We start from the raw sequence: 16586 nt of genomic DNA on the forward strand, positions 1-16586 counted from the left end.
GAACTTATGTGCACACCATGTTGGTGTTATCTGCTGACATTTCTAACCCTATCCACTTTATTCCATCCTGTGTTTTTTTTTTCCATATCCACTGATAGATTTTATTCAATGGAGGAACGCAGTCGTTTCACAGGTTAAGACCATCCGATTGGCCTTTTGCATACCGCACTTCGAGGAACAATCACCGATTGTGTTCGGCTTTCCCAAGACAAGTTGCCACCATTCATTGTATGCACCAAAGGGCAATGCTGACTTCGACATCGTAAGTACTTCGCTTCATTCATTGTTTTGATGCAATACCTTTTTTCCAGAGGTTATCATGATGAAGCAGCCAATAATCGTGAGAACCATCATGATGTACGCAATCTTCACTCGGAGACGGTTCTTGGCAGTGTTGATCATCTGGAAACTGAAGAATGTGGCACTCTCTGAGTTGTACAAAAACATTCAAAGGTCCTGTCTAACATGACAGATTTACATTTAAACAGATTTTTTGGGGGAAAAGGAAAAAGCCACGGAGGCAACACACTGACATGGATCAGCAGGTCAACAAGCAAGGCAAAGAATGAAAAGGAAAGGGAGGAAACGCAGCAACAGACACAGGAAATCAACAAGCGGAGGAAATCCAGGTGAGGACACCAAGGCATGCAGCACAAACGCACAACATGGCAGTTCTCCATATGGCCTGTTTCCTCATTCAATCTTTGCTAAACCTTATCCTTAATCAAACTTGTCCTTTAATTGTTTAGAGAGTCCGTTCTGGGAGGTCGGCAGTTTGAACCCTTGCCATGTCTGACATATTAAAACAAGAAAAAGAGCAATCAGAGATTGCAGACTCTTGCGAGGACTTATTTTGTGTGGCATTTATTTACCGGTGTGTTATGTAATTAATAAGACATACCAAACTGCCACTTTATAACTGCTGGCAGTGATGACCGGGTTCCAAGACGTCCCGCTTTTTGCCGGTCACATTTGCTCTACGCCGAGGATACGGCGGCCGTACGCCCTCTGAATTGACAGAAACGTGCGGTGGCCGCAGAGTTTCTGCGGTGGCCTCAGGATGGCCCTACGCCGTTTGGCTATATTTTACAGGTGGTAAGGTCGCCGTGGAATTATAGCGCGGAGTTATAACTTTTTTCATTTATACGTTCGCCGTAGCAATTCGACAAGCCGAAACAAAAGAACTGCAAAAAAACCCACTCGTTGCCGTCCGTCTGGCCGCACGTTCGCCTTAGGGCCCCCCTGCGGTCGCCTTACGGGCACCTTGCGTCTGCCTTGAAAATTCTATGGCCGCCGCAGGAACGCCCTAAGGTCACCGTGTGACATCAAATCAAAGACCGTACGGCACCCCCACGTTTTCGGTCTCCACAATTTATAAATAGGCCGTGCGGCTACCCGAAAAATAAAAACATATATGACTGCTCCATCGTGTGACCGTGGAAATACTGCAGCCGCTGTATAATTGCTTGTGGCCGTAGATTTTGGAGACCCCACGGCTGCCGTGGCAAATGTGACTTTGGCCTTAATCGAACACCTGACCTTGACCAATGACATTTTAAAAATTGTTATTCATTATTCAAATGAATTTAGAATGGGATTCAAATAAATTCAATTCAAATCAAATGGAAGACTAAATAGGTCGAGTCCTGCATTGGAGTAATCAGAAAGAATCCAAACAAGCAAAAAGTAAAGATGAAGTCATCAGGAGGAACCTGGATAGGATTCACATTTCAGCTGCTGCTACTCTACCCTCAAACTCGTCCAGGCACAGCCAAGTGAACCTTATTCAAAAAAAAAAAACTCGTGTCAAAAATGAAATAATTCTGGCTGCCAGATCATGTGTCCGTCCGATCACGTTGAAATTTAAAACGTGTATTCCCCATCACTACTCGATCGTAATTGTGAAGTTTCACGACGATTGATTAAGTGGGTCGAGAGAAAACATTACTAAATATTTTTCTTCAATCAAATATGGCTGCCAAACCATGCGACCTATGACGTCACGTGTGTGAACCTTTTTACTCGTGGACAGACGGTCATACGTGTAAAGTTTTTGCCTCAATCTGTTCAGCCACTTCAGAGGAAGATTTTTGAAGGTTTCTTTTTGAAACGATATGGCTGCCAAATCACGTGACTGATGACATCAATTTTTTTTTTTTTTCTGTGAACAATTTTATCCCAAGATGACCCTCAAAATTTTTCATACTGATCAGATGTGGTGCTATACATATGCAATTATGACGTCACAAGGCACCTATGACATCATAAATTAAAATAAATCGCACTCATTCCCTTTGAGGAGTACTTGTTATGTGTGAAGTTTCAATTTTTTTCATTGGTGGGGTTTCAGAGATACAGGGGTCCAAAGTTTTTCCGTTTTTTCCATGACTGCCACACCACGTGACCTATGACGTCATAATTAGCATTGTGACCTTCTACATGAGTAGTCGTACCAATGGTGAAAATTTCGTCTCGATCTGACAAGCGGTTGCGGAGAAAAAAAACAAACACGGAAGTTCTGTGTGGACAAACGGACAAACAAACACCCAAATGCAATGCCCTCTCTCCTTTGGCGAGGGTAACTCGAGAGTTCATCGAACACCTCACCCCATGCAGTCTCGATTAAAAAGGACATGGGAAGGCTCTTTAAAACTGTGGCTTTGTGTTTCCGAGCACGATCTATATTTCCAACAAGCCGCCATTTTATCTGAATCTCGATATTCTCCAGAATGCTGAGTGCGAGCAGCAAGTTGGATTGGCTGAGATGGCGTAAAATTTTGTCCAAGTACTGCTGAACTGGAGCTTTTTGGAAGTGGCAAGAAGACTATTTGTGCTCTATCATGTTCAAGTCTCTAATTAAAAAAAAAAAATTTTAATTAACGTTTTAAGGGTTGTAGGAAAAAAAATATTTGAGAAGTTTTCCGCCGTTGACGCATTGTCTTTTGCACCACCTTATCACGTTAGATTATTTATTTGTGCCTGTTTGTGTCCTTTATGACTTCCCTAAAAACGGTTATCTTCCTGTTTGGAATTGATGATTTTGAATGTCGGACAAGCAGACGGAGTAAAATAATTACCTTGCTCCTTCCTCTCCGCGCATGTACAATCGGGATGAGATTCTGTACAATTTACCAAATTCAGAGCCAAAGTACCGATAACCTGCAGGTCCGTGTTCCGATTCATGTCGTTCAGTGTTCAAAGCGTAACATTCGATCAAAATTAACTTGTCCCTGCATCATAAACCGATGTCTGGAGCCGGACAAATGAAACCGATTGCTTAACCCAGCTTTGCGCCGCACGCGTGCGGTTTACAATGGAAGTCGTGCTTCCTTATTGACGCCCACCGGTGGAAAGGGATAAAGCACGGACAAAAGATAGCGGCTCGTGCTTCGCAAACAGATACTCCACGATTTCATACTGCTCCCCTTGGATCTCATCTTGTAATGAGAGACCCGTGTCCATGGTGTCTTTCCCTGTCATTCTCTCCTTCCTCCTTATCCACTGCTCTGTGGAGATTCCCATTTGTTCGTTAAAATCAACGGCCTTCATTTTCGCCGCCTCTATGATGTTATCCCTACTGAGCACGTAATTCTCCCACATTTCATGCGTGTGCGTGCGTGCGTGCGCGTGCGCGCCCCCCCCCCCCCACCTCCTCTCGTCTCTTCCCATCTGTTCATCCACTTGCTTGTTCACGTATTGGCGCTTACCCTCCACCCCACTGCCAGTACTTTGCCCCTCATCCAACAGAAGCTCATCCACGAGCCTTAATTTTTTGAAAAAACAAAATAATATTTCAAAATCCGACCTCATAGCTGTGTTCACATGGTTAGGATAAGCCAGTGAGGGTCATAACCATATGTGGTAGTGCTGCTAGTTTTTCTTCCAGACCCACTAATTCCATTTGACTGCTGTTTACACAAGCCCATGCCTGGAAAGAAAATTACTGCCACTAATAACCTCAAAATGTATCACAACAGGAACATGAAATTGGGTTTGGAGCCCCTAAGGAGCTAAAGTGTACATGTAGTCCACATTGCATGAAGCAGCTGTACCATGGAGAGGTGTGTGATCCATCAAATGCACTCTCATAATAACCTCGAGGCTGGGACGGTACCGTTTGGCATGGCAGAGGGCCTTCAGGCTTTGCCTTGCTCTTCCCACAACGCTCCATGGAGCAACCAATGGTGTTTATGTTTGTTGAGCAGAAGCTGCTACCCAAACAAATACACTCTGTGATATGAAGTAGCGTAACCTGCTCGGTGTGTCCAGGGATATCCAAGAGGACTAGACCGCTTGCTGCATGCAATCCCAGTTAGGAATTTGTAATCCGTTCAGGGTGCCGGCGATAACTCGCCTTCTCTTCGCGAAAGACACCGTGGGGTCTTTCATGGCCACAGAGTCATGCCGGCAGACGTGACGTCCGGTTTAACGTCCATCCGAGGGATGGCGCTCGCATTGATGAATCGCCCTGCCTGCGAAACGCCGGTTTATAGGTGTGTCGGGATTCAAACCCGAGTTGGCTCGGAAGTGAGTGTGCTACCTCCACACCACCTGGTGGGACACATTCGTTGCATAAACGTGTCGGGATGACCGTCGATGTGGAGTTCTTTTTTGGGGTTTTAAAAATGAAACAGCAAATCCTCGTTTGAAGTATTAATCCTGAACAGCGATGTGAACGGATCCTTAAGTTGTACAAGGAGAGTACAGCTCAAGATGGAATCCACATGGGGACGTTTGGTCAAAATCCTGCTCCCATTGGTGCTATATGTCTGTGATTGAACACGTACACCGGTGTCATGGCAACTGATGGAGAGCTAAAAGGTACACCGCACCCCAAGCAGGGTAGGTGTTTGGAACTCGGACACCAGGGATGTTTAACTATATTGCAATGAACCAGGTTGAGGCGTTTTGGTGCTAACACTACGTCGGGTACAAGTCCACCGTTGCAGGGTTTGTCAAACATGGTTTCAGGACAAGACCCATGATGAACGTACGACTCGGCACATTCCTTACGGTGATACTCTTGTCAGCTTCTATCTCCTCTACCAGGCTACATGTTATCCATCTTGAGTGTGCAAGACCATTATGAACCATTCATTAATTTTTTTTGCTTTTTTTTATGATCCCAGAATTCCCTGCTTACCTCACAACTTCTGGAATGTCATCGAAAGACTTGTACCTTCGTGCCCACAGCAGGATGCGCTTGTCCAACGGGGTGGGTCTCCGAGAGGGCAGCAAGGGCTTGTCTGAACAGGAACACGGGTGAGATGGTGTCAGGGTCAGCTTCTGTACTGTCATTGCAGATTACATGATAACCAGGGGTTAACGACTCTCAATCAAACGGAATTGGTAAATATCCAAACTTCCCACCGATTGCTTCACCGTCAGGTTACACGTGACCCAATGCTTGTGCTTGCATTTCCATTAAGGAAACCAGAGAGTGTTTATTCCAGGTTGGAATTTGTTTGATTCCCAAACATGTCTCTTAAATTCCAACCTTGTGATGGTTCAGGATGTTTCACTTCTTTCATTTTCAGCCACGGGGACATCATCATCATCATCATCATCCACAATCACAGTATTTACATAGAAGGATATTTCTCAGTAATTGGAGATGGGGTCTGGAGGGGGTGGGGGGGGGGGTTGTAGGCAAGCGAAGGTGGAGGGGTTGTGGGTCTGGCCGATGGAGAGGTTGTGGACCATATGTCAAATAAGTTGAAAATAGTTTACAAAACACTGGATACAAGGAAACTTCAGTTGTCCCGTTGTAATTGAATCTCACCAACCAGATGCACCGATAACGGCTTAAATATACTTTACGTAAATTTAAATTGAGAAAAATTGATGGAATCAACCAGAGGTTCATTGAGGTAGGCTCACCACCCTGGGGAGCGAGGAGACCTTTCGGCCGTTATCCCTTCATCAGAGCCAAAATAACATGCTGTTACCATTACCCAGCAGCACGGTTTCACTGGTCGTTTGCTTTTCCTCCAATGATGGATTAACGCCCAAGATGTCAGCTTCTCCTTGCTTCCCACGGTGATTATCATCCTTCGGTAAACGTGGTGTTTGTTTCGTCCATTGTTCTACCTGTCCGCCAAAATTCACCAACACTAACCTTCACCAGCAGCACGAGTTCATTGTATTGGTTGATAACACTTACTTCGCATAAAGGTGAGATCGTTATCTTCATCCCATCATTCTTCCGAGGCAGTTGGCAAATGAAGCAAAGATCATTACTTCACTCCGGATCGAACGTCGGACCATAACTTGGGTGGACAGGGTGGCTAGGACCATGACCAGGGTGGCTGGGACCATGACCTGGTTGGCTGGGACAATGACCAGGGTGGCTGGGACCATGACCTAGGTGGCTCGGATCATGACCTTGGTGGCTTGGATCATGACCTGGTTGGCTTGGACCATGACCTGGTTGGCTGGGACCTTGACCTTGGTGGACAGGACCATGACCTGGGTGACTAAGACCATGACCTGGGTGGCTCGGATCATGACCTGGTTGGCTCGGACCATGACCTGGTTGGCTGGGACCTTGACCTTGGTGGACAGGACCATGACCTGGGTGGCTAAGACCATGATCTGGTTGGCTCGGACCATGACCTGGTTGGCTGGGACCTTGACCTTGGTGGACAGGACCATGACCTGGGTGGCTTGGACCATGACCTGGGTGGCTAGGACCATGACCTTTCCCCTTTTGATTTGGTACATCTTCCTTTTACTTCACTGTATCACATGCATCTGCAAGGGGGGTATATTTTTAAAATGTCCTTGTACAACCTTTCACGTTGTATAATAAAAAAAATGTTATTCCCATATTTACTTATGCCCATCAGCTTTGGGTGAAAGAAAGCATAAAACGAGTTTTGTGGAAAACAAATTTAAAATATCAGGTGAATCGGGTCATCTGTAAAGGTACCAGGTAATCTTGTCCCACTCCGGTGCGTCAAATGTCAGCGACAGGTTTTTGTGTTTTCTCCTACAAGCAACTTAAATGGTTTTTAAATCTTTACAATTCCTTATATAGCCTTAAATCCATGAAGTGCAGCGCACAGGGACGGAGTATCGTACAGACTGTGGGGCTGAGAACGAACAGTGAGAAGCACGTCCAGCACGGTCTTGGCCTTACCCACCAGCACGGTCTTGGCCTTACCCACCAGCACGGTCTTGGCCTTACCCACCAGCACGGTCTTGGCCTTACCCACCAGCACGGTCTGGCCTTACCCACCAGCACGCTCTTGGCCTTACCCACCAGCATGCTCTTGGCCTTACCCACCAGCACGGTCTGGCCTTACCCACCAGCACGCTCTTGGCCTTACCCACCAGCATGCTCTTGGCCTTACCCACCAGCACGGTCTTGGCCTTACCCACCAGCACGGTCTTGGCCTTACCCACCAGCACGGTCTTGGCCTTACCCACCAGCACGGTCTTGGCCTTACCCACCAGCACGGTCTTGGCCTTACCCACCAGCACGGTCTTGGCCTTACCCACCAGCACGGTCTTGGCCTTACCCACCAGCACGCTCTTGGCCTTACCCACCAGCACGCTCTTGGCCTTACCCACCAGCACGGTCTTGGCCTTACCCACCAGCACGGTCTTGGCCTTACCCACCAGCACGCTCTTGGCCTTACCCACCAGCACGCTCTTGGCCTTACCCACCAGCACGCTCTTGGCCTTACCCACCAGCACGCTCTTGGCCTTACCCACCAGCACGCTCTTGGCCTTACCCACCAGCACGCTCTTGGCCTTACCCACCAGCACGCTCTTGGCCTTACCCACCAGCACGCTCTTGGCCTTACCCACCAGCACGCTCTTGGCCTTACCCACCAGCACGCTCTTGGTCTTACCCACCAGCACGCTCTTGGTCTTACCCACCAGCACGCTCTTGGCCTTACCCACCAGCACGCTCTTGGCCTTACCCACCAGCACGCTCTTGGCCTTACCCACCAGCACGCTCTTGGCCTTACCCACCAGCACGGTCTTGGCCTTACCCACCAGCACGGTCTTGGCCTTACCCACCAGCACGCTCTTGGCCTTACCCACCAGCACGCTCTTGGCCTTACCCACCAGCACGCTCTTGGCCTTACCCACCAGCACGCTCTTGGCCTTACCCACCAGCACGCTCTTGGCCTTACCCACCAGCACGCTCTTGGCCTTACCCACCAGCACGCTCTTGGCCTTACCCACCAGCACGCTCTTGGCCTTACCCACCAGCACGCTCTTGGCCTTACCCACCAGCACGCTCTTGGCCTTACCCACCAGCACGGTCTTGGCCTTACCCACCAGCACGGTCTTGGCCTTACCCACCAGCACGCTCTTGGCCTTACCCACCAGCACGCTCTTGGCCTTACCCACCAGCACGGTCTTGGCCTTACCCACCAGCACGCTCTTGGCCTTACCCACCAGCACGCTCTTGGTCTTACCCACCAGCACGCTCTTGGTCTTACCCACCAGCACGCTCTTGGCCTTACCCACCAGCACGCTCTTGGCCTTACCCACCAGCACGCTCTTGGCCTTACCCACCAGCACGCTCTTGGCCTTACCCACCAGCACGCTCTTGGCCTTACCCACCAGCACGGTCTGGCCTTACCCACCAGCACGCTCTTGGCCTTACCCACCAGCACGCTCTTGGCCTTACCCACCAGCACGCTCTTGGCCTTACCCACCAGCACGCTCTTGGCCTTACCCACCAGCACGCTCTTGGCCTTACCCACCAGCACGCTCTTGGCCTTACCCACCAGCACGCTCTTGGCCTTACCCACCAGCACGCTCTTGGCCTTACCCACCAGCACGCTCTTGGCCTTACCCACCAGCACGCTCTTGGCCTTACCCACCAGCACGCTCTTGGCCTTACCCACCAGCACGCTCTTGGCCTTACCCACCAGCACGCTCTTGGCCTTACCCACCAGCACGCTCTTGGCCTTACCCACCAGCACGCTCTTGGCCTTACCCACCAGCACGCTCTTGGCCTTACCCACCAGCACGCTCTTGGCCTTACCCACCAGCACGCTCTTGGCCTTACCCACCAGCACGCTCTTGGCCTTACCCACCAGCACGCTCTTGGCCTTACCCACCAGCACGCTCTTGGCCTTACCCACCAGCACGCTCTTGGCCTTACCCACCAGCACGCTCTTGGCCTTACCCACCAGCACGCTCTTGGCCTTACCCACCAGCACGCTCTTGGCCTTACCCACCAGCACGCTCTTGGCCTTACCCACCAGCACGCTCTTGGCCTTACCCACCAGCACGCTCTTGGCCTTACCCACCAGCACGCTCTTGGCCTTACCCACCAGCACGCTCTTGGCCTTACCCACCAGCACGCTCTTGGCCTTACCCACCAGCACGCTCTTGGCCTTACCCACCAGCACGGTCTTACCCGGATGGTTGTCTGACTTTGTGTCCTCCCATACCACATCAGGATTTCCACCTCAACCTCTTCACCATGCAGCGCCGGCACCTCCAATGGGATCTTGTGGAGGTGTATGAGGTTGTGTGGGTTGATGAAAATCTCTCAGGGCATCTTGTGGAGGTGTATGAGGTTGTGTGGGTTTATGAAAATCTCTCAGGGCATCTTGTGGAGGTGTATGAGGTTGTGTGGGTTTATGAAAACCTTGACCAAAATCAATTTTCATCTTTCATCAAGATAACGCCCTGCGTGGACACCCTCTGACGATCTTCAAACAACAAGCAAGAAGGAATTTCTGCTCTTTGGCCTTTTCCCATGGAATTATGAACCTGTGGAATGCCCTCCCTTCCGAGTTGGTTCTCATACCAACAACAGCTGCGTTTGAAGCCACACTGGATATCGCAACGAGCTCAGCTCGTCCGACACATTATTTAACCTTTCATTAGCTCCGTCACCAAACGTGGAAGGATGTTATGTTTTCACCTCTGTCGATCTTCTTGTGTGCATGGTTTCTCAAAAAGTTGTCGACGGATTTGGACGAAACTTGGTGGACACGTTGGGTGTTTGACAAGGAAGAATTGATGAAATTTTGGTGAAGATCCGGATTCAGATTTGGATATGAGAATTATTAAATTTATCAGGTGATTCATCAGCATTGAGAGATGGGGCCAAAAACGATCCTTCCACGCACCATATCACAAAAAATTATTGGGCCCAATATGTTCCACTGGATCAGGTAGCGGATCATGTTCTACTGGATCATGCGGAGGTGTGCGCTCTACCGAATGGTCTTCCAATTTTATTACCTCCGCCACCGAGAGTGAAGGAGGTTGTTTTCACTCCTGTTTGTCTGTTTGTTTGTTTGTTTATTAGTTGCAAAATTGAAGATTTTTCAAGTACATTGGTTAGTCGATTATGTTATTCTGTTTGTCTGTTTGTCACCTTCAGGTCACAATTTCAAAGCGATCTTCACGAAACTTCAGCACATGGTAGAGTTTGTCATCAGCAAGAAGCCTATTGTTTTTGAGGTCAAAAGGTCAACATCTTTGTCAAATTTCTAAAATCCTCAATTTTCATCCGATTTTCTTGAAATTTGAACAGGATTTATAGTTTGCGTCACCGATTTCAACCAGTGAATCTACTCAGATTCTGCAACCGGTCCAGACGGCAACAGCCCACGTGTCCTAAAAACCTGCTCCTCTGCTCTTGCTCACCTTCTCTCTGTTCTATTCACCCTCTCATTTGCTCAAGGTCATCTGCCATCTGCTTGGAAATCTGCTAACATCACTGCCCTGCACAAAAAAGGTGCAAAAACAGATCCCTGCAACTACAGACCAATCAGCCTTCTCCCAATCATCAGCAAGGTTATGGAATCCATCATCGCTTCAGACATTAAATCCTTCCTCTTCTCCAATGGCCTGATTTCTGATCATCAACTTGGATTCAGACCAGGTCACTCTACCCTGGATATGCTGCTTCTGCTCTCCCAACAATGGATGGAGGTCATCAATGCCGGACATGAAATCTGAGCCGTATCCCTGGACATATCACGTGCTTTTGACACGGTCTGGCACCCTGCTCTGCTCACCAAACTCTCTTCCTATGGTATCCAAGGCCATCTCCACTCATGGCTCGCAGACTTCCTCTCCTGTCGCAGCCAACGTGTGGCCCTAAATGGAGTTCTTTCATCCCCTCTTCCTGTCCAGGCTGGAGTTCCTCAAGGTAGCGTTCTGGGCCCTGTTCTTTTTCTTGTTTTCATCAATGATCTCTCCGACTCTCTAGAAAATCCTCTATCTCTTTGCTGATGACTCCACCCTCTGTCGTACCATCTGTCATCCCTCAGACCGGCAAGCAGCAGCTTCTTCGCTCACTGCAGATCTGGATAAAATCACAAACTGGTCCAACACATGGAACATGTCTTTCAATCCGGACAAATCTCACTCTCTCACTATGTCTCTCTGAAAAGACCATTTGGAACCCTCCCCCCCCAATCCACTTTCTCAACAATCCTCTTGAAGAAGTCCTTTCTTTCAAGTTTCTGGGTCTCACTATCTGCCATGACCTTTCCTGGGAAAGCCACATTTCCAACCTCGCCTCCAAAGCCAGTCACCGACTGAGCATCCTCCATCATGCAAAGTCCTTTCTCAGCCTACCTGAGCTTCTGACCATGTACAAAGCTTTCATTTGCAGCCTGATGGAGTACTGCTCTCCACTCTGGGCTGGTGCTCCTGCCCCTCACCTTTCTCAGCTTCATGCTGTGGAAACCAAGGCATTTCGGATTATTGGTCTCTCCCGCGATGAGGCTGAATCTTTGGACCTCACTCTCACCACAGGCAGGTCGGTGACCTTTGTCCTCTAACCTCTCCTCTGGTCTCCCCCCCCCCCACCCCTGATCTCTGCAATTTGTCCCCAACATAATTCCACAGGCGCTCAAGGTCCGCCAACAACCCCCTTCTGATAAAACAACCAAATCATAAATCACTGCTCACCTTCTTGATCATTCCTTTTTTCCTGCCTTTGGAATAAATTCCCTCACTCTCTTCAATCCCATTCTTCCCTCCAGGCCTTCAAACAGCTGTTCACCACCACCTATCATCCCCAATCCAAATCCTCGATCTTTTCTACCCCCATTAATCCATCCAAACCCACCTCCTTCAAATTCCCTGCTTTCCTTCCTGAAAGTCCCTGTAGTGTCCATCTTGTATTCCCCATGTTCCCCACCCCAACCCTCTCCCTTCCACAGATCTCCTAATGTCTGTGTTCCCCACCGTTTTGTCCTTCCCACTCCCGCCCCTCTTGCTGTGCGTTGTGTGTAAGCCTTAAGAGCCTTGATAAGGTATTCATAAAAAAAATCAGCGATTGTTTTTGAGGTCAACAACTTAATAAGTGGAATTTCTAAATTCCTCAATTTTCATCCCATTGATTTACATCTTTCTTGTTTGTGAACAAAATATCTCGAAAGGTTGTGAACGGATTCGGACAAAACTTGGTGGATAAGTTGGTTCGGTGACGAGAACAAACAGATTACATTTGGGTTCAGGTCCGAATCCAGATACGGACTATCGGTGGGATACAAAATGTAAACGCATCAGCCTGGCAGAGGTGTGCGCCCAACCGAGTGCCCTTCTCCTGTGTATGTGTATATATAATTAATAAATAAATACTTTTTCCAGCAAACGAACCTCGTGGAAGCAACGCATGAAAATGATAATCATCGGGTCAACGGCCCCACAAATATAAATATCCACGATGAAGACAATAGAAGCGCTCATGTATTGGTGAGTTTGAGTATACAATACACACCTGGTATACACATGGAATCAAACACTGGCACAGTCAAACAAAAACCCATGAAATACACGGCTCGGTAAAAATATCCTCAATAAAAACAAGATGGTCAACTCGAGGAGGAGCACTCGGTAGAGTGCAAAACCTCCGCCGCCAATACTGTAAGGTCACTCAAGTGAACCTGATATCCTATTCATTCAATTTGACGTCAAAAGTGCTCACAGAGTTATAGTTTGCAACTTCCCTTTTACATACTCAATTCATTCGTCATAACTAGATTCCTTGAGACAGAAATTGATTTTACGTGGGTATATCCACCTGAAGTTCCAAAATCAGCCGCAATTATAATTTTAGCATTTTGTTGAAAAAAAAAAGTTGCAAAAAAAAGTTGCAAGTCCAAAATCTAATGGCATGATCCTTGGACCATACCTCATTCCCCCACCAAGTTTCGTCGAAATCCGTCAAGGAGTTTTTCTGTAATACTCTTCACAAACAAACAAACAAGCAGTCATAGACTAGTACGAAATCGTCAACTTGACCTCTGACCTTGTCTAATAAAAGCTGTCTCTCGAGAAGGGAGCGACGCAAACCAGAAGTTTCTCCGATGATTCTGTGCCAAACCATCAAAAATCGTAACGTCGACCGAAGCAAAAATCTCCATTTCTCCACGCAATTATTTTATATTATTTTATCAAAGTCACAAAACCGTAATATTCGGCCATCCACCAACAATCTTTACATAATCCGACGGCTTCGCAAGTCAGGCATGCGACGATAACCTTTATTGGGATAAAAATGACTTTTAAACACCATCTTTATCGAAAACACCATCAGCGTGCAGACGCAAAACCTTTACGTGATCAACGCCGCCTCTGCTCGAGTGCACTGCATCACGTGACGACCTGTGACACGCGAGTGAAATTTTTTATACAATCTTAAAACGTCTCCAAAACATCCGATTTTTACCAGAATTTCGACAACCGAGTTTTAAGCATCCAAAGCGATCGCAAAAAACCGAAGACAAAATTAAAATTGAAATTAAAACGAACTCGTAACGTCGACCGAAGGAAAAATCTCCATTTCTCCACGCAATTATTCAATATTATTTTATCAGTCACAAAACCGTAATATTCGGCCATCCACCAACAATCTTTACATAATCTGACGGCTTAGCGAGTCAGGCATGCGACCATAACCTTTATTGGGATAAAAAATGACTTTTAAACACCATCTTTATCGAAAACTCCGTCAGCGCGCACACGGAAAACCTTTACGTGACTCAACGATGCGTCTGCTCAAGTGCACTGCACCACGTGACGCGCGAGTGAAATATTTTTTATACAATCTTAAAACGTCTCCAAAACATCCGATTTTTACCAGAATTTCGACAACTGAGTTTTAAGCATCCAAAGCGATCGCAAAAAACCGAAGACAAAATTAAAATTGAAATTAAAACGAACTCGTAACGTCGACCGAAGGAAAAATCTCCATTTCTCCACGCAATTATTCAATATTATTTTATCAGTCACAAAACCGTAATATTCGGCCATCCACCAACAATCTTTACATAATCTGACGGCTTAGCGAGTCAGGCATGCGACCATAACCTTTATTGGGATAAAAAATGACTTTTAAACACCATCTTTATCGAAAACTCCGTCAGCGCGCACACGGAAAACCTTTACGTGACTCAACGATGCGTCTGCTCAAGTGCACTGCACCACGTGACGCGCGAGTGAAATATTTTTTATACAATCTTAAAACGTCTCCAAAACATCCGATTTTTACCAGAATTTCGACAACTGAGTTTTAAGCATCCAAAGCGATCGCAAAAAACCGAAGTCAAAATTAAAATCGAAATTAAAACGAACTCGTAACATCGAGCGAAGCAAAAATACTCTTTCTCCACATGAATTTACGGAATTATGTTTGACCTCACTGTGACCTTGACCTTTGACCGATTTTGACCAAAATCTAATCAGCCCAAGCCATCACCCTCCTGAATCACGTGGTGTAATTTGACATTGGTAGCTTCTTCCGTTCTCGAGTTATCGTGCCTATAAACAAAAATACACAAACAAACAAACAAACGGAAGTGATCAATAGACTTACGAAATCTTTAGATTACCATAGAATGACGTCATATAAATTGATATGACGTCATAGTGATGTGTCATATGTGCGGTAATTCATCTCTGCTAATGCCCTGTTCGATTCCCGCAAACAGAATTCAAAATTTTTAATTAAAAAAAATCTTTAGATTTCGTAAGTAACAAACAGAAAGGGGTGAAAACCGTAACCTCCGATCTTCGATGGCGGAGGTTAATTAACATTCAAACACTGGCACAGTCAAACAAAAACCCATGAAATACACGGCTCGGTATAAATATCCTCAATAAAAACAAGATCGTCAATAAACATTCAAACAGTGGCACAGTCAAACAAAAACCCATGAAATACACGGCTCGGTATAAATATCCTCAATAAACATTCAAACACTGGCACAGTCAAACAAAAACCCATGAAATACACGGCTCGGTATAAATATCCTCAATAAAAACAAGGTCGTCAATAAACATTCAAACAGTGGCACAGTCAAACAAAAACCCATGAAATACACGGCTCGGTATAAATATCCTCAATAAACATTCAAACACTGGCACAGTCAAACAAAAACCCATGAACTACACGGCTCGGTATAAATTTCCTCAATAAAAACAAGATCGTCAATAAACATTCAAACAGTGGCACAGTCAAACAAAAACCCATGAAATACACGGCTCGGTATAAATATCCTCAATAAACATTCAAACACAGTGTGCACAAAGGCTCGACCAACGCACCATTGAAGGGATGTGAGGACGAGCGTCTGTGATTGCAGACCTTCTGATCACACTTGAATGTACGAAGGTGCTGGTTATCCGTCCAGTGCTTTGCAGCATTGGGGATCCAGCGCAGCACGGCTCGTGGTCCGTGCATCGCCTGCAGCATCGTGGCAAGTGGGTCGGAATTCAGCACCCGCCGGTGATCGTCATCATTTTCCCGCGCTTCAGGTACGTCCCTCCCCCCACCGTAAGCCAATGGAGAGCCTCGCTTAACCGAGCGTCAACCAATGGAGAGCCTCGCTTACCCGAGGGTCAGCCAATGGAGAGCTTCGCTTACCCGAGCGTCAACCAATGGAGAGCTTCGCTTACCCGAGCGTCAACCAATGGAGAGCCTCGCTTACCTGAGCGTCAACCAATGGAGAGCCTCGCTTACCCGAGCGTCAACCAATGGAGAGCCTCGCTTACCCGAGCGTCAACCAATGGAGAGCCTCGCTTACCCGAGCGTCAACCAATGGAGAGCCTCGCTTACCCGAGCGTTAACCAATGGAGAGTCTCGCTTACCCGAGCGTCAACCAATGGAGAGCCTCGCTTACCCGAGCGTCAACCAATGGAGAGCATCGCTTACCCGAGCGTCAACCAATGGAGAGCCTCGCTGCGCTTGTGCTATTCCTGAATGAGAAGTCACGTGAGCTGATTTCTGCACCCCCGTCTCTGCATCTTTTTCCTCCAGCTGTCTGCTCGATTTTACTCTTGAACCTGCGAACAAGATGGTTGTGGACCATTGCACTGATAAACGGTAAACTGAAGAACCTGTGAAACCGGGAACTGTTCAAACGAAACGAACCTGGTGACACAAAGCCCCCGGTAATGGCACAGAAAACCTCCAAAGGAAGGACACAGAGAAAGGAGGCACCAACAGCAGGGATGAAGGTAAAGATAGAGAGGGACGGACAAGAAACAATGGGGGGATGCATGGCCATCCAGGGTGGACAAGATGGACACAGAAGGAAACTCGAAGGAGGGAGAATTGGAAGGGGGAGGAGGGATGGTGGTGG

General features: G+C 47.3%; 1 protein-coding gene across 1 annotated transcript; it reads right to left on the bottom strand.

Annotated features, from left to right (window-relative positions):
• Positions 1-261: 261 nt before the first annotated feature.
• On the bottom strand, positions 262-15787 carry LOC147011328 (protein FAM162A-like). Its single transcript, XM_085856682.1, has 3 exons — positions 15550-15787; positions 5144-5246; positions 262-409 (listed from the first exon to the last, which is right to left on the bottom strand). Exons 1-3 carry the CDS (start codon positions 15695-15697, stop codon positions 277-279), a joined length of 384 nt encoding a protein of 127 aa, XP_085712808.1. The 5' UTR covers positions 15698-15787; the 3' UTR covers positions 262-276.
• Between the last annotated feature and the right edge of the window lie 799 nt (positions 15788-16586).

The sequence above is a fragment of the Eptatretus burgeri genome, chromosome 15 (assembly GCF_056783735.1).
Source record: "Eptatretus burgeri isolate ZD-2024b chromosome 15, Ebu_testis_v1, whole genome shotgun sequence".
Classification (NCBI taxonomy): Eukaryota; Metazoa; Chordata; class Myxini; order Myxiniformes; family Myxinidae; genus Eptatretus; species Eptatretus burgeri.